At 44.2% G+C, this 19373-nt stretch overlaps 1 protein-coding gene across 1 annotated transcript in view; it reads right to left on the bottom strand.

Annotated features, from left to right (window-relative positions):
* Positions 1-19373, bottom strand: part of stim2b (stromal interaction molecule 2b) — a 214068-nt gene that overhangs the window by 55506 nt on the left and 139189 nt on the right. The window contains exons 5-7 of the mRNA XM_084313677.1: positions 11723-11838; positions 10385-10562; positions 6576-6753 (exon numbers count right to left, since the gene is read on the bottom strand). Of these exons, the coding sequence (XP_084169803.1) occupies positions 6576-6753; positions 10385-10562; positions 11723-11838 (472 nt within the window). The remainder of the gene's footprint in view (positions 1-6575; positions 6754-10384; positions 10563-11722; positions 11839-19373) is intronic.

Genomic DNA, 19373 nt, shown 5'->3' with positions numbered 1-19373 from the left:
AAGGGATGTAATAGTGTTTATCAATTCAAAAGAAAATTATAAAAAACAAATATTTAGTCAGTATGAAAATCAAATGTGATCTGAATAGTGAGATTTCTCTTTTATTCTTTATTCTTTATTATTATTATAAAATTTTTTCTTGTTTAACCCTTTCTCTGCCACGCTTATGTACATCCTTATACCATCCTCTGCCAGCTCTATTTGTCTATGGAGAAGTTCCCCTTCTTTGCAGGGCTATAACTTTTTAAATTGTATTGCTAAATTGACATTACTATGGCCCATTCAACGTCAATTATCTATCGTTTAGGATGTAGCAACGTTCTACTTTTTCATTCACATATTCATACTAAAATACGGTCTAAAGTATAAATATGTTTTTATTGTTTTCTGCAGCATTCTGCAGAACGTGATTTATAGCCCTAAATGCATTATATTGATGATCAAATACAGTTTGATAGCGATCGGCGCCAGATAAAGTTACTACTCATCATCTGATGTTGACCGGATGGGGGGGGGGTCGTTTATAATTCCGTGGCCAACGTTAGATGATTCATGTAGTGTGGGTGATATGATCATCAGAGCAGTTTGTATCGAACACGGTAATAATAAACGCTGAAACTTACCCCAGTCTCCTCGGGCCGTTGGGCGATCAGCTTGGAGTAGAAATTTTGCTATTATGGGATGTTGATCTAGATTAACCATTTCCAGGTTGTATAATACTATATACGTCCAAATAACGTTGTTTATCGAGTTAGGGCGAGCGATCGATTATCCAGTGTGTCAAGATGGAGTCCCGGGAGCTATAGCGAGTGGTCGGACCGAATTTGGATGAGCACCACTTTCTGTTTCCGGTTTGCTGTTTGGGCAATCCGCCGATCGGCCACCAGATGGCGCTCTTGAACCGTCGGAGAGTTGAGAGGAGATCAACAGGAGATCTCAAGTCTCCGCGGGGAAAATATGATTGCCATCACAGATTTTTGAAATATTGATCTCAATGACGTGTTACGGCGTCATTGGCAGATTACGCATGGCGGAGATTAACGTGTTAACTCGTCCTTGGCGATTAAAGGGTTAACTGTGGATTGTGTGTTTCTTGTATAATGGTATAAATTATTATTTGTGTAAATTAGGTTGTACGCCGACCATTAAGTAAATACTTGTTTAGGTTAGGAATAAGGGGCAGGTAACTATAAGATTTATTCTTCTTCCTGCTCCTTTTGTCCATGGAATGATATTTATGATTGTGTAATGAAGAAACTCTGATTGTATGATTCCATGTGGCAAATAAAAAACTCTGAACTGAACAACAATGTGAATCCCTACCCACCTTTAAAACCGCCCTCAAAGAGCACCTACGGGAGGCTGCAATTCGAAACTGGCCCCGGTAAATGTCCAAAGAAATAGTTTTCAATCAATCAATCAAACCAATTGACCCATCTCCAATGGCTGCCTTTTTTTTGAGAGAATGTACAAAGAGAGTATGAGGGGAGGATAATATCAGCAGCAGAGAAACAGGTTGAAGGCTTCATTAAAGAGCTGGAGCAGGAGGTCCCAGAGCTCCGGAGGCACTGAGGTGATCCTCCTCACACACCGAGGAGCACCTCCACCTCCTCACACACCGAGGAGCACCTCCACCTCCTCCTCACACACCCAGGAGCACCTCCACCTCCTCCTCACACACAGAGGAGCACCTCCACCTCCTCCTCACACCCAGAGGAGCACCTCCACCTCCTCCTCACACCCAGAGGAGCACCTCCACCTCCTCCACACACCCAGGAGCACCTCCACCTCCTCCTCACACAGAGGAGCACCTCCACCTCCTCCTCACACACAGAGGAGCACCTCCACCTCCTCACACACCCAGGAGCACCTCCACCTCCTCACACACCGAGGAGCACCTCCACCTCACACACCGAGGAGCACCTCCACCTCCTCACACACCGAGGAGCACCTCCACCTCCTCACACACCCAGGAGCACCTCCACCTCCTCCTCACACCCAGAGGAGCACCTCCACCTCCTCCTCACACACCGAGGAGCACCTCCACCTCCTCACACACCGAGGAGCACCTCCACCTCCTCACACACCCAGGAGCACCTCCACCTCCTCCTCACACCCAGAGGAGCACCTCCACCTCCTCCTCACACACCCAGGAGCACCTCCACCTCCTCCTCACACCCAGAGGAGCACCTCCACCTCCTCCTCACACACCCAGGAGCACCTCCACCTCCTCCTCACACACCCAGGAGCACCTCCACCTCCTCCTCACACACCCAGGAGCACCTCCACCTCACACACCCAGGAGCACCTCCACCTCCTCCTCACACACCCAGGAGCACCTCCACCTCCTCCTCACACACAGGAGCACCTCCACCTCCTCCTCACACACCCAGGAACACCTCCACCTCCTCACACACAGAGGAGCACCTCCACCTCCTCCTCACACACCCAGGAGCACCTCCACCTCTTCCTCACACACCCAGGAGCACCTCCACCTCCTCCTCCTCACACACAGAGGAGCACCTCCTCCTCCTCCTCCTCCTCCTCCTCCTCCACAGCGGTCCATCCCTCTCCCTCTCCACTCCCTCGGGAAGCAACGGTTGTGATTGGAGGATCAAGAAAAGACAAAGGGGGTTGGAAGTCAATTGTGATCAGTCTGTGTTGTTGATATTATCCTCCCCGTCGTACTTTCTCTCTTTCTACTAAGCTCACATCTCCCTGACATCCCAGAGAATGCCGACGTTCTCTTCCCAAAGAAATGGACTGTATTCACACAGTGCTTTACATTGCCTCACATTCACCCATTGGCGACCATGCAAGGCGCCGAGCTGCTCATCGGGAGCAGTTAGGGGTTAAGTGTCTTGCTCTTGCTCAAGGAGGGAGGAGCTGAAATCTAACCGGGAACCTTCTGATTACCAGACGACCGCTCAACCTCCTGACTCACTCTGACCCATAGGCTGCTAGCAGGGCGACAGAGTCCTCCGGTAGTTCAGTTCCTACCTGCACTAGTTCCTATCTGTGTATTTGAGACGGCTCAGTTCCTACCTGCACTAGTTCCTATCTGTGTATTTGAGACGGCTCAGTTCCTACCTGCACTAGTTCCTCCTCTGTATTTCAGACAGCTCAGTTCCTACCTGCACTAGTTCCTATCTGTGTATTTCAGACAGCTCAGTTCCTACCTGCACTAGTTCCTATCTGTGTATTTCAGACAGCTCAGTTCCTACCTGCACTAGTTCCTATCTGTGTATTTCAGACAGCTCAGTTCCTACCTGCACTAGTTCCTATCTGTGTATTTCAGACAGCTCAGTTCCTACCTGCACTAGTTCCTCCTCTGTGTATTTCAGACAGCTCAGTTCCTACCTGCACTAGTTCCTATCTGTGTATTTCAGACAGCTCAGTTCCTACCTGCACTAGTTCCTCCTCTGTATTTCAGACGGCTCAGTTCCTACCTGCACTAGTTCCTCCTCTGTATTTCAGACAGCTCAGTTCCTACCTGCACTAGTTCCTCCTCTGTGTATTTCAGACAGCTCAGTTCCTACCTGCACTAGTTCCTATCTGTGTATTTCAGACAGCTCAGTTCCTACCTGCACTAGTTCCTCCTCTGTATTTCAGACAGCTCAGTTCCTACCTGCACTAGTTCCTATCTGTGTATTTCAGACAGCTCAGTTCCTACATGCACTAGTTCCTCCTCTGTGTATTTCAGACAGCTCAGTTCCTACCTGAACTAGTTCCTATCTGTGTATTTCAGACAGCTCAGTTCCTACCTGCACTAGTTCCTATCTGTGTATTTCAGACAGCTCAGTTCCTACCTGCACTAGTTCCTATCTGTGTATTTCAGACAGCTCAGTTCCTACCTGCACTAGTTCCTCCTCTGTATTTCAGACAGCTCAGTTCCTACCTGCACTAGTTCCTATCTGTGTATTTCAGACAGCTCAGTTCCTACCTGCACTAGTTCCTCCTCTGTATTTCAGACAGCTCAGTTCCTACCTGCACTAGTTCCTCCTCTGTATTTCAGACAGCTCAGTTCCTACCTGCACTAGTTCCTATCTGTGTATTTCAGACAGCTCAGTTCCTACCTGCACTAGTTCCTCCTCTGTATTTCAGACAGCTCAGTTCCTACCTGCACTAGTTCCTATCTGTGTATTTCAGACAGCTCAGTTCCTACCTGCACTAGTTCCTCCTCTGTGTATTTGAGACGGCTCAGTTCCAGTGATGGGAATAACGGCGCTATAAGTAACGGCGTTAGTTTTTTCAGTAACGAGTAATACTCTTCCAATCTCAATAACGCCGTTACCGTTACTGCAAATAAATGCGGCGCGTTACTATGAATTAACCTGTTTCTTTCATCAGACAGATATCTGCGCTGAGAGGCAATATGTTCTTCCTTGTTTAGTGGGCAAATTATCCGCTCATCTCCTCTGCAAGCACTGCTCCACTGTCTGTGTCTGTCTACTCTGGTCCAATCATATTCAGCGTCTCGTCAGCGTTTCCCCCCCCCCCACCCACAGTCTGCGAATCAGAGCAGAGTAGGGCGGGTCTTCACGGAATGCGTGTTGTCTTTCAGCGGGTCCCAGTCAGAGCGAGTTGACAGCGCATCTACAGTAGTAGTCTAATCTGCAGGTACTGTAGCTAGTAACCTCATTCCCAGTTTTATCCCTGTGAGATAAATGTAGCTAGTAGCCTAGTTTCGCCAGCAGTCAGTTAGTAGAAAAATTTGGCATGTTCAAAGAAAGCAAAAGAAAAGTAGACAGTGAAAATCGCTGCAATTCAAAGGTGCATGGACTGAAAAATATGTGTGCATCCTCGCAGCACCAAGAAACGGTAGCTCTTGTGTAGAGTGGCAATTTGAAACGCCACTATGAAACAAAACAGTTATTTTGATGCAGCCTTTCCTCAGAATTCACCACAAAATTCACCACAAAACCACAAAAATAAATGGAATGAAATCATATCAAGCTGCAAGCAGAATTATTGTTAAATCTATGTCACGACGAGAAAAAGCAACAAAGTCCTCACTCAGTGACATGGGTGTTGGCTAAACACAAGAAGCCATTCTCTGATGCATAAATAATAAAATAATGTATGACTGAAGTGATGGATACCATGTTTGAAGGCAAACAAAAGCAAATCCTCCTCAGATAGCACAGCAACCAGAATAACTGAAATACTGGCTGATGATTTGATTAAACAGCTTTGTGATAGAATACAAAAAAAAATGCACAGTGCATTTCCATAGCTGTGGATGAGTCCACTGACACCACTGAGAATGCTCAGTTGCTGGTGTTTGTGAGGTTTTAGTGAGTTTGTGAGAAGATTGGATCAGTTGTACTTTTTTTTTTAATACTTTAAACCCTTTTTTTGTGGAATATTTGATGCGGCCCAGCCTCACCCAGACTCTACCTCCAGCGGCCCCCAGGTAAATTGAGTTTAAGACCCCTGGTTTAGAATGATTCGATTAGATTCTTATATCTGTATGTTGTGTATGTCATAAATGTCATGAATTGAAAATGGGGGACCCTGATGTAAACAAGACGAAAGTCTTTCTCTGATCTACATCCCCTTAACAATTGTGTGTATTGAGCCGTACTGCTGTACCCATTCTGCAATCTGTTAATTAAAATGTTCAATCAATCGCTGAAACTCACTGCAGCTTCCTCGTAGCGATGGGGGATGATACTGGAGCAAAAAGTTCGCTATTATGGGATGTTGATCTAGATGAACCATTTCCGGGTTGTATAATAATATATACGTCCAAATAACGTTGTTTATTGAGTTATGGCAACCGATCGATTATCCAGTGTCAAGATGGAGTCCCGGGAGCGATCGCGAGTGGCGGACGGAATAGGGGGGACACCAAGCACTTCCGGCCCCACTTACGGTTTGGCGATCGGCCACCAGGTGGCGATATTGAACTGTTGGAGAGTTGAGTGGAGATCCCCAGCACCAGTCAAGGATCCGTCGGTGAAATATGATTACCATGACAGATTTTTGAAATATTGATCTCAAAGACGCTGTAAAACGTCATTGGCAGATTACGCATGGCGAGAAATGACGTCTTAACACGTCATTGGCGATTAAAGGGTTAACAAGCATAATTTAATGTTGCCCAGTTGTGGCCAATTGAGGGGCAATACATATCAAAAGTTCCAAAACATCTATTGTATTTGTATGATCCACTATATAAACATAGTAATTATAATATATACATACATGGCATTTGATTGGAGGCTAGTCTCACTTTGTCCCACAGCAACATTAAAATAGTTTAGATTTGTGTATGTTGTTTATGTAAAAAAAATATATTGAAAGTAACGCAATAGTTACTTTCTGAAGTAACTAGTTGCTTTTATAATTTGTAACTGAGTAAGTAATTTAGTTACTTTTTGGAAGAAGTAACTAGTAACTGTAACTAGTTACTTTTTAAAAGTAACTTGCCCAACACTGCTCAGTTCCTACCTGCACTAGTTCCTCCTCTGTGTATTTGAGACGGCTCAGTTCCTACCTGCACTAGTTCCTATCTGTGTATTTGAGGCACTAGTTCCTCCTCTGTGTATTTGAGACGGCTCAGTTCCTACCTGCACTAGTTCCTCCTCTGCATACTTGAGGCGGCTCAGTTCGCACTCCGCTCCCTGGCGCAGCTCGCGGAGTCGGTGGGCCTCCTTCTTGGCCCCGAAGATCTCGTCCCGCATCTTCAGCTCCAGGTTCTCCTTCTCCACCGCAACGGTCCGGTTCTCCTCCTGGGCCTTCTCCAGCCTGGGGGGGGTAGAGGACGGAGGGTGGGTTAGATACACAAAGGTGCGGCGTGGCCAGTGATGGAAAGTAACTTCAACATTAAGTAAGTATTTTTACTCAAGTACTCAAGTACTACTTGTACGTTACGTGAGTATTTTAATTTCAGTGAACTACTTGCACTTTTTATACAGTGGACAGAAAATCAAAACCGTGAATATTTGAAATGTTTTGGCGTATACAGTAAGCAACTTGTGCAAGGCACATCATATCTGGAATATCGTCTCTCGTTATGAAATTAATGCTGTGCGTGAGAGTGAGTGTATGTCTAAACGGCGAGTGTGTGTCAATATTAGCCTGTGTGTGAAAGGTATACTGTACAGTAACCTGTATGCTTATTCGTACAGAGATGTGTACCGAGTGTGTGTCAATTAGGGGTGGGGGAAAAATCAATACGTAGTAGTATCGCGATACTTTGCGTGGCGATACTGTATCGATACAGGGACGCCAAGTATCGATATTTAATTACTATACTCAGCGTATCGCGATATATTTAGTATCGCGATACTATCGTGACACAAGTATCGCGATAGTATCGTATCGTGAGGTCTCTGGCGATTCCCACACCTAGTGTCAATACTCAGTGGTGAAAAGTAAGTATTGTACTTAAGTACAATTTCAAGCTACTTGTACTTTACGTGAGTATTTAAATTTTAGGGAACTTTTACTCCACTACATTTCAAAGGAAATAGTGTACTTTCTATTCCACTACATTTATCTGAACCCATCGATTACTAGTTACTTTGAAGAAAAAATAAAACACGGCAAGAATTGATGAAGATTATGTACTTTCACATTTGAAGCCTGTCAACTTCAAGAGGACGTAATCAGAGCAGCATAACTGGACCACATACCACTTTAACATACGTTTTAATCAGAGCAGCATAACTGGACCACATACCACTTTAACATACGTTTTAATCAGAGCAGCATAACTGGACCACATACCACTTTAACATAACATTTAATCAGAGCAGCATAACTGGACCACATACCACTTTAACATAACCTTTAATCAGAGCAGCATAACAGGACCACACACCACTTTAACATAACCTTTAACCAGAGCAGCATAACTGGACCACATACAACTTTAACATAACCTTTAACCAGAGCAGCATAACAGGACCACATACCACTTTAATATAACCTTTAATCAGAGCAGCATAACTGGACCACATACCACTTTAACATAACCTTTAATCAGAGCAGCATAACTGGACCACATACCACTTTAACATAACCTTTAATCAGAGCAGCATAACTGGACCACATACCACTTTAACATAACCTTTAATCAGAGCAGCATAACAGGACCACATACCACTTTAAGATAACCTTTAATCAGAGCAGCATAACTGGATATAACTGGATACACTGTATATTTTTTCTCATTTTTATATTCAGATCAAATTTGATTGCCTATATTTCTTTCTTTCTACTATTACCCTGCCCATACCTGTACCTCCCCTCCCTCCTCCCCCATGCTGCTATGACGGCCAAATGTCCCCAAGGGGATCAATAAAGAAATATCTTATCTTAAACAGTCCACACAAACTCAAACCAAAAGGTGAGATAGGGGAGAATGGGGTATGGTTTTACTCACATTGTTTTTTTCCCTCCTTTTTTGCAGTTAAGTTAAGTGAGATTTATTTCTCTCTCATTTCTCCTTTCCGGGAGGTAATTTTTACGTAAATATTGTAAAACATATCATCGTACCCCACTCTCCCCTATACCAATGAATACCTATTGGGAAACTAGAGGGAGTTCAAAGGTTGATACCATTTAATAAAAGGGAATAAAGGAAGCCAGATTGGTCGCAATGTGCATCAACATTGGTAGCATCAAGGAATCTACGGATTGACACTGTAGAGACCTTTTCATTCATCCCTGCTGGTTTCATGCATGTATGTTGAGAGATGTGTGAGAGGCACACGTCTCACAAGGAACTGGGACGGATGAGCAGGGAGAAAAATGAAAAAATTTCGATCACAAAGAAAGGAGGAAGATCCTTCTTTGGAGATCCTTTTTAAGTGGAGACAGTGGTAATATAAATAATGTGCCAAAGAATCATCTGAGAGGGCACTTTTTTTTCCCACTTTTTCTCCTATTTTTTCAATTTTTCTCCCATCCCAATTACCCGCTGTGCCAATTCTCCCCTCCCCTGTCTTGAACGTTGCTCGCATATGCCCCCCACTGGCCGGTTGTAGGGAGGATAGAAGACTTGCATCACGTGTCCCCTCCGATACACGAGGAGGCAGCCTGTCACATCTTTTCACCTGCCAGCACGGACTCTCATTGGCGAGGTGTAACGTGTGGGAGGCTCACACTACCCCCGCCATTTCCTGTCTCTGCTGTGCAGGCGTCCCCAGCCGACATGTAGGAGTCGCTGTCCACAACGTCCAGATTACCACCCATCGACTTCCACCCTCTAACTCTGCCAATTGAGTCAGTATGACGGCCGGCCCAAGCTGGAGGCAACGCCGACAGCCGGAGTCGAACCCGGTGTCTCTTGCGTTGGTGATGAGCGCAATGTCCGCTGCGCCACCCAGCCGCCTCTAAGAGGGCACTTTCTGTATAACAAGGCAGGGGGCAAGGGTGCCCCTTCAGCCCCTATCCGTTTACATGCCTGCTGCGGCTCCTCCAGCGTAGCCTTCTCCTCTAAACATAACAAGAAAGATGACGCAGGTAAGAAATAACGTCTCCTGCTGGGCTGGAGAAGGATCATTTTGCCTCCTTGGGTAGAGAGAACAAAAGTCTAACGGCTTAGAAACACTGCCATTGTTTTTCACTAGTTGTTAGGGATCCTACATTGTTAAATACTGTTATTTTGTGGTCATTATTAGGTGTCAACCAGGTATGTTACTGTCCACACTAACAAACTGGCGAGCCCCGGGAGAAAGAGAGCGATTTGGCTGTGAACCAGGTATTCCGATAAAAGCTCAAGCTACAGGAACCCAATCCGTGGTGTATTTGTGCGTTATTTCTTTCACGGAATCAGTCATGAATCTCCCTGATTGGACTCCCAAGAAGGGCTGCTAACCCAATTGACAGCTGGCCAACAAAAACAAAGCTTAAGATTGTTCATTTATTTTTTACCCAGGGACAATGCAACACTTCCAGTTTCCACCTCAAAGTAAAGGTTAGCGACAGAGTTAGCCAACGAGCTAGTTTTCATCTGTAGTCCCTGCCTAACATGCCTGTTCTCATGGCGAGGGAGGAAACCGGAGCACCTGGAGGAAACCTATGCAAACACAGGGAGAACATGCAAACTCCACACAGAAAGGCCTCCCACAGACCTTCTTGCTGTGAGGCAGCAGTGGGAGGCAGGAGCTCGAGCAACAAAAAGGACATTCACGCCCAAAAGGGGGAGGGTTGGAGATCCTTTTTAAGTGGAGATAGTGGTAATGTAAATAATGTGCAAAGGAATCCTCTAAGAGGGCACTTTCTGTATAGCAAGGCAGGGGGCAAGGGTGCCCCTTCAGACCCTATCTGTTTACATTGCCTGCTGCGGCTCCGAAAGCGTAGCCTTCTCTCCCCTATAAACATACACCCTGCACCAAGAGACGCATCCCCCCCTCCCCCCCTCTCTCACCGGCTCTGCAGGTCCTGGAGACTCTGCTCAGCACTCTGCAGACTCTCCAGGTCCTTCATCATCTGGGAGATGTGCACCTTGCTGGACTTGTTCTGCACATAGGCGAACCAGCAGCCACCGAGACCGATCACTATGGAGATCATCAGGACAAAGTCCTTCATCCAGTTGTGCTGCGGACCTACAAGGGGAGGGGGGATTGGGAAAGGGAGATGAATTACTATTTAATTTAAATGTGTGTGTGTGTATGCATCTGTCTCTCTCTCTCTGTCTTGGTGTGTCTCTCTCTCTGTCTCTGTGTGGACTGTCTCTCTCTCTCGCTCTGTGTGTCTCTCTCTGTCTCTGTGTGTATATCTTGTTTCTATCTCTATGTGTGTGTCTGTCTCTCTCTTTCGCTCTCTGTGTGTCTCTCTCCATCTCTGTGTGACTGTGTCTCTGTGTGTCTATCTGTTTATCTCTCTGTGTGTCTGTCTCTCTCTCCATCTGCCTCGGTGTGTGTCTCTCTCCGTCTCTGTGTGACTGTGTCTCTCTGTGTGTCTATCTGTTTCTATCTCTGTGTGTGTCTGTCTCTCTCTCTCGCTCTCTGTGTGTATCTCTCCATCTCTGTGTGTCTGTCTCTCTGTGTGTATATCTGTTTCTATCTCTGTGTCTGTCTCTCTCTCTCCGTCTGCCCCGGTGTGTGTCTCTCTCCATCTCTGTGTGTCTGTCTGGCTCTATGTGTCTGTCTATCTGTTTCTATCTCTGTGTGTCTCTCTTAGTGTGTGTGTCTGTCTCTCTCTCTCTCTGTCCCTGTGTGTCTATCTATTTCTATCTCTGTGTGTGTCTGTCTGTCTCTCTCTCTCTCTCTCTCTCTCTCTGTGTCTGTCTGTCTGTCTGTCTGTCTCGGTGTGTGTGTCTCTCTTTGTGTATATCTGTTTCTATTCTCTGTGTGTGTCTGTCTCCCTCCCTGTCCCTCTCCGTCTCTCTCCGTTTGTCTCGGTGTGTGTATCTGTTTCCATCTCTGTGTGTCTCTCTCACTCTCTCTCTGTCTCCGTGTGTCTCTCTCACTCTCTCTCTGTCTCCGTGTGTCTCTCTCACTCTCTCTCTGTATCCGTGTGTGTCTCTCTCTGTGTGTATATCCGTTTCTATCTCTGTGTGTGTCTGTCTCCGTCTCTCCATCTCTGTCCCTCTCCCTAACACGTGAATATTTCATTCTTAAGCCAATTACCAAGTGAATTTGAACATGTATTTGCAGACGCACAGAGAGCTTATTGTTCCCAAACACATGACCAAGCGTTTTACACGGTGTGAATATCTATTCACTGAACACTAATGTCATAATGAAAGCTGCACCACACTCACGTAGTGGAGGACCGAACAGCACCGCATCCAGCGCCTTCAGGTTGAGCTTCTGCTTGTGCCGCTGGTCTAATATCTTCAGATGTTGCGACATAAACGACGGTTCGTTGGCCGCTATTCTGGAATGTGGACAGAAAATCAAAACCGTGAATATTTGAAATGTTTTGGCGTATACAGTAAGCAACTTGTGCAAGGCACATCATATCTGGAATATCGTCTCTCGTTATGAAATTAATGCTGTGCGTGAGAGTGAGTGTATGTCTAAACGGCGAGTGTGTCTGTCAATATTAGCCTGTGTGTGAAAGGTATACTGTACAGTAACCTACGTCCCATGTATGCTTATTCGTACAGAGATGTGTACCGAGTGTGTGTCAATTAGGGGTGGGGGAAAAATCGATACATAGTAGTATCGCGATACTTTGCGTGGCGATACTGTATCGATACAGGGACGCCAAGTATCGATATTTAATTATTCATAAAGAATCTAAATAAAATGTGTATAAGGAAGTTGCATTGTTCATTTCAATACCTGTAATAGTACAGTAGTCCACACACACACATGTGCATTCAGTTAAGTTGGAATATGACTGTAATACAAACAGTTCAGTTTGTCAAGTACATGCAACACAGATTACAGTGTTTACATCTGTCTGCTTGAGAAAATACCATGTTCTGCAATAAAAAGTATTGAAGTGAGATGAACAGACTGAACTTTATTTTATTAGATAAAACATGTTGACAGAGTTTTACTTTGCAGTTGAAAAAGGTAATAAATTAAATTAAAAAAAATTTAAATTAAAAATCGCAATATTAATATCGCAATACTCAGCGTATCGCGATATATTTAGTATCGCGATACTATCGTGACACAAGTATCGCGATAGTATCGTATCGTGAGGTCTCTGGCGATTCCCACACCTAGTGTCAATACACCTAAGTATTGTACTTAAGTACAATTTCAAGCTACTTGTACTTTACGTGAGTATTTAAATTTTAGGGAACTTTTACTCCACTACATTTCAAAGGAAATAGTGTACTTTCTATTCCACTACATTTATCTGAACCCATCGATTACTAGTTACTTTGAAGAAAAAATAAAACACGGCAAGAATTGATGAAGATTATGTACTTTCACATTTGAAGCCCGTCAACTTCAAGAGGACGTAATCAGAGCAGCATAACTGGACCACATACCACTTTAACATACGTTTTAATCAGAGCAGCATAACTGGACCACATACCACTTTAACATAACATTTAATCAGAGCAGCATAACTGGACCACATACAACTTTAACATAACCTTTAATCAGAGCAGCATAACTGGACCACATACCACTTTAACATAACCTTTAATCAGAGCAGCATAACTAGACCACATACCACTTTAACATAACCTTTAATCAGAGCAGCATAACTTGACCACATACCACCTTAACATAACCTTTAATCAGAGCAGCATAACTGGACCACATACCACTTTAACATAACCTTTAATCAGAGCAGCATAACTGGACCACATACAACTTTAACATAACCTTTAATCAGAGCAGCATAACTGGACCACATACAACTTTAACATAACCTTTAACCAGAGCAGCATAACTGGACCACATACCACTTTAACATAACCTTTAACCAGAGCAGCATAACTGGACAACATACCACCTTAACATAACCTGTAGAGCAGTGGTTCTCAACTGGTCTAGCCTCGGGACCCAACATTTCCCTTAGTCATTAAGTCGCGACCCAAAATTTTGAACCACTATGATTTATGTACAAAAAAAATGAAATAAAATAATAATAAATAATATATGCTTCTTAGCAGATTTCTTAGCTTAACATAACATACCTAAATTTGGGGGAACTAATGGGATAACTGGGGTTGCAACAAAAGTGCAACTAGGGCTAAAAACCCAATGAAATTAAATAATAATAAATAATATGCTTCTTAGCAGATTTCTTAGCTTAACATAACATACCTAAATTTGGGGGAACTAATGGGATAACTGGGGTTGCAACAAAAGTGCAACTAAGGGCTAAAGACACAATGAAATAAAATAATAATAATAATAAATAATATATCCTTCTTAGCAGACTTCTTAGCTTAACATCCCAGGGAACTAATGGGATAACTGGGGATGATGTTTGCTCCTGACAAGAGTCTCAAAGTCTGGGGTGATGGTAGACAAAGCAACTCTGAGGTCATGCTCAATGTCCAATCTGCTCCTCCGCTTTGTCTTCAGCTGGACCAGAGCTGAGAAGCCACTTTCACAAATATAGGTAGTGCAAAAAAAATATTATTAAAAATAAAAAAAATAAAAATGTTAATTTTTTTTTTTTTTTTTTTTTTCTTTTTACACACACATCCGCGACCCACTCAAAATGGCCCCGCGACCCACTTTTGGGTCGCGACCCACCAGTTGAGAAACACTGCTGTAGAGGTCAATGGTTTGAGGAGTGAACGGTCCCAAGCACTAGAATACAGAAATGTCATGTAGAATACATACTTTTACTTTAGCTACATAAGTACATTCATTAGCAAATACTTCTCTACTTTTACTCAAGTAGAATTTGAACGGAGGACTTTTACCAGAGTACACATTTACAGTATCTGTGGTATTTCCACTTTTACTAAAGTAAAGGAACTGTGTACTTCTTCCACCACTGTCAATAGTGTCCCTGTGCCAGTGCTGTCATCACTGCCGCCACGGCGCACCACAGGGACCGGCTGCTCCCCTCCTACAAATCCGCGCTCATAGGGAGCGTCCGCATGCTAGCGGCCAGTACCTCCATCTTAAGGAGGATCAGACAATATGGCAGCCTGAGGAAATCCAACCCCCCACCCCCTCTCTCTCACGCATCGTGACATCACCTCATGAGTCAGCAGCGCCCGGCGGCGGGGGAGGGGGCGGAACGCGACACCCGCTGACTGGCCCGACGGCCCCCCTTGCCCCTCACGGCCCTCACCCTTTAACCCGCCCACCCACCCCACAGTCAGTCTCTCTCCATCCAGCCGTGACTTAGACTTGCACCGAGTCAAATTCCTAAAGAGTCCCCCCCCCCCCCCCCCCCGCAGCCAGACGACCTCTTTGGTAATGAGTTCAAAATAAAAGTGCTATGATTGGAAATCTCTACTGCATGACGTGTGATTGGGGTTGGACAACCCAGCATTGAAATATGGGTCTCAGCGGCCGAGAAAGTTAAAGCCATGATCTAGCAGCGAAGCGGGATCGGAGTGTTGGGGGGTCCGGGGCTTCTGGGGTGGGAGTGGGAGTGGGGGAGGAAATGTCTTGTGGTGTCTGTGATAATATAATTTGATTTTTATGTTCTGTATTTATTATTTTTGTTATTTCTACTGTCATTATTGTTATTATTATTATTGTCCTATGAAGTCCTGTTTATTATTATTATTGTATTGTCATGTTTTATGTGAAAGAAAAGAAAGAAAATAAAAAATGTGATAAATTTTTTTTAAATAAAGGTGCTATGAGTAGTGTTTTCTCACGTGCCCTGATAAGTGGTTTTGACTATTAACACATTCCTGGCCAACCACATATATATACGTGATTGGGCGCCATCCTTTGAAGGCCAACCACGTATATACACGTGGTAAACTCGCTTTAGCTTTTATTCCATTTTAATATCCTACTCAATGTCACAGAGCTGTATTTTGGCTGGAAAAGGCATATTGGGACTCCGAAAGTGCAGTACCGGCCAGATCCTGGTATTGGCGCTGTCTCGAGAATGCAGTTTCCCCTGTTGCAGACCGGGTGTAATTTTTTTTTCGCTCCAGGTTAGCTTTTCTGTTGCTATGGCTTCACCAGATCGCCTGGAATACTTTTTGCGACGCCGAATTCAGTATGCAGTAAAGGAATATAGCATCAGCCAATGGACATATCGATCTACCAGATGGCGATCAAATAACTGGGAAATTCTTTTTGGAATCCAACCGGCCACAGGTAAGAGCGATTTGACGTCAATTTCAGCCTGATTGGGCCTTGTTCTAATAGCCATCCACCCGGTCAGCGTATGATGTTGCAATAACGAATGCCGTTATTGGTAATCAATAATCAGAAACAACTTCCCCCGCCCCCCCCCCCCTTTCATGCATTCATGGTGGAACATGATACCGATCATATGCATTTAGATTTTTAACTCTAGCTTGTGTAGGGCCGAAACGCCAATCGATTTAACGTTATTAGCTTAGTGCCCTATAACTAGCTTTGCAGGAATTACCCCAGACCATTCCGATATAAAGTTCATATTCACGACGCTATAAAACGGGAACGTATTGATGAAAAAATCTTATTTTTATTACTTTTATTTCTAATTTATGTCCATGTGGGGGGGCGGGCAGTTTGGGCCCCTTGAGGTGGGTTTGGTGGTCGCGGTCTCGGACTGCTGGGCGCCCCTGAATCGAGGTCTCGGTGAATCGGAGTGTTAACACATTCGGGGCCAACCACGTATATATACGTGTTTCGGATCCAACGCTTGACGGCCAACCACGTATATATACGTGGTAAGGTTGTTTTGGCTTTTATTCCATTGTAATATCCTACTCAATGTCACCGAGCGGCACTGCAGATTTACCCTACTCTTGGAATTCGGAAAAGTGCATTACCGGCCAGATCCTCGTAGGGGCGCTGTCTCGATAATGCAGTGTTCCCTGTTACAGACCGTTTTTTTTTTTTTTTTTTTCGTATGAATGGAATTTTCTGTTAGCCTAAAGCTATGCGTGTAACCGATGGCCTGGAATAGTTTTTGGAACGCTGAATTCAGTATGCAGTAAAGGAATATATCATCAGCCAATGGAAATATGGATCTACCAGATGGCGATCGATAACTGGGAAATCCTTTTTGGGATCCAACCGGCCACAGGTAAGAGCTTTTTCATGTAAATTACATGCTGATCAGGCCTTGTTATCATACCCAACCAGCCGATCAGCGAATAAGGCTACTGAGGCTAATGCCGTTATTGGTAATCAATAATCAGAAATGACGTCCCCCGCCAACCCCCTTTCATGCATTAATGGTGGACCATGATACAGACAATATGCATTTTGAGTTTTAGCTCTAGCTTGTCTATAGCCAAAACACCATTCGATTTAACGTTATTAGCTTAGCACCCTTTATCTCGCGTTCCAGGAAATACCCCAGAACATTCTGCTATAACGTTCATATTCACTACGCTATAAAATGGGAACGTATTGATGAAACATTTATTTATTTAAGGCATATTGAAAGGACGGTTTATAGTGTCAATTGACAATGAGAATGGACAGATAGCAATAATATAAAGTATAGATTTAGCTCTACAAACAGCCTCACGCACAATGAAAGTTTGTTTTGATATGCTGGCCGTATAGAGTGAGATTAGACGGATCCCAATGGCCCCGAATGTGTTAAAGAAGCATGATGCTCTGATTCGCTGGGGTGCCGGATTCGGGGTCCTCACGGGGTGGGGACCTTGGTTGTCGATAATGGAGATGATGGGTGCTCAGGTAATCTCGCCTCATGGGACATACAGTATATTAGGTATATATATATATTCTTTTTCATGTATATATTTAATTTATACATGACTTTTATTTTTCATTATTCTTATTTAACTGATGGTCTCGTCATTGTCGTTATTATTATTATTATTACTGTTATTGTCCTGTGATGTCTTGTTTATTAGTATTTTTTTTTGTATACACTTTTTCTCCCCATTTAAAATGTTTCTCCCATCCCAATTTCGTATTATCCTATTCTTCCCTCTCTTCACCGCAGCAGCTCGAACTCTCAGTTGCGAGGAGTACCGCATGGGAGGCTCACACTGCCCCCGCTACTTCCTGCTTCCGCAGCAGCGGCGTCACCAAACCGACCTGTAGGAGTCGCCGTCCACCCTCTAAAGGCGCTCCCATAGTCCAGCAGACTGTACACAGAGCAGACTCCGCGGATGTCCGCGCGGACGTCCGCGCGGACTCTTGAGCTTTGATCTCAGCGGACAGCAGACCCACAGGTGCGACGCTCCTATTTTCTGAGGCGCGGACATCCGCGCCACTGACTTGGTGTCACACAAAACGCTGCTCGGCGTTTTGGTTGACATCGAACTGCATTTAATGTGACGCCGCGCGAGCGATTTGTGGCGCGAGGAGAGAGATGAGCCCGTGAAGCGCGCTCTCTCTCTCTCTCTCTGTCTCTCTCTCTCTCTCTGTCTCTCTCTCTCTCTCTGTCTCCCTCTCCCTCTCTCTCTCTCCCGCTGATAAATGTTCCCTCTGATCTGCCAGAATTGTGGGAAATGTAGTAAAACTGGTGCGAGAAATGTAGGAAATAGACCGCGGACGTCCGCTGAGATCTGCTCGACTATGAAAGCTCAAAGAGCCGTGCGGACATCCGCGGAGTCTGCTCTGTGTACAGTCTGCTGGACTATGGGAGGGCCTTAACACTTGCCAATTGTGTTAGTATGAACGACCGGCCAGCCGGTAGCAACACAGAGAGCTGGGCTCGAACCCAGCGTCTCCTGCGTTAGTAGCGAGCGCCTTGCCCACTGCGCCAATCAGCCGCCCCTTGTTTATTAGTATTGTTACTGTATTGTGTTGTCTTGTTTCGTAAAAAAAAATAAAAAAAAAATAAAAAAGATTTGATAAAAAAAAAAAAAAATTGCTCTATAAACAACCTCACGCACAGTGAAAACTTGTAATGAAAAGCTGGCCTCATAGAGTGGGGCCCATCTAATCCCAATGGCCCCGAATGTGTTAAAAGACAGGAACCTCTACATCACTACAGTGGTCCCTATTAGGACCCGCTTTCCCTCCAAAGCACTCATGTGAAGTATTGAAAAGTCAACAATCGCACCAAAGAAACTCGTTCCAATTCCAGAACCTTTGGAGTTTACATTGTTTACATTTAGTTATTTAGCTGAACGCGTTTATCCAAAGCCACTTCACAGATTGTAAACAACAAGTCAGCAGGAGGGGTCCATCTCTAGCAGCTAAAGGGTCAGTTCATTGTACTTGAGTGTTACACTCTGAGTGCATAGTAGTATAGACATGATTAGCATAGGTATAGTAGAATGTAGTAGAATAGGTATAGTAGCATAGTAGTAAGGTACATAATAGTAAAAAGACTGTAAGGCAGTGGTCACCAACCCATCGATCTTTGAGACTTTCCCTGTAAATATATATATATTTTTTTTATCTTTCCCTGAGAGTCCACATTACAGTTCTACTTTTGTTTTGATGTGAAAAGTGATGCTGCATAAGATGACTGCACTTAGCACTGACTGAGAAAGTACATATTACAGTTCTACTTTATAAAATGCTAATTGTAAATATGTTTGGCAATGTTAATAGGGGAAGGTCCACATTACAGTTCTACTTTTGTTTTGATGTGAAAAGTGATGCTGCATAAGATGACTGCACTTAGCACTGACTGAGAAAGTACATATTACAGTTCTACTTTGACGTTTTAATGTTGGACCAAAGCATTGCATGTAATTAGAATACAGGCAAATACAAGTAATTTAGTTTAAAGTACAATCTTGGCTGTCTTTTTCTCTCAACACTTCAATAGGTAGATCTTGCCTTCACCAAAAAAATAAAAAAGTGATCTTGGGCTTAAAAAGGTTGGTGACCACTGCTGTAAGGAATGTTTTCTTGTGTTTTTTT

Source organism: Notolepis coatsorum (genome assembly GCF_963971535.1).
Source record: "Notolepis coatsorum genome assembly, chromosome: 4".
Lineage (NCBI taxonomy): Eukaryota > Metazoa > Chordata > Actinopteri > Aulopiformes > Paralepididae > Notolepis > Notolepis coatsorum.
This window is presented reverse-complemented; position numbering and strand designations above follow the sequence as displayed.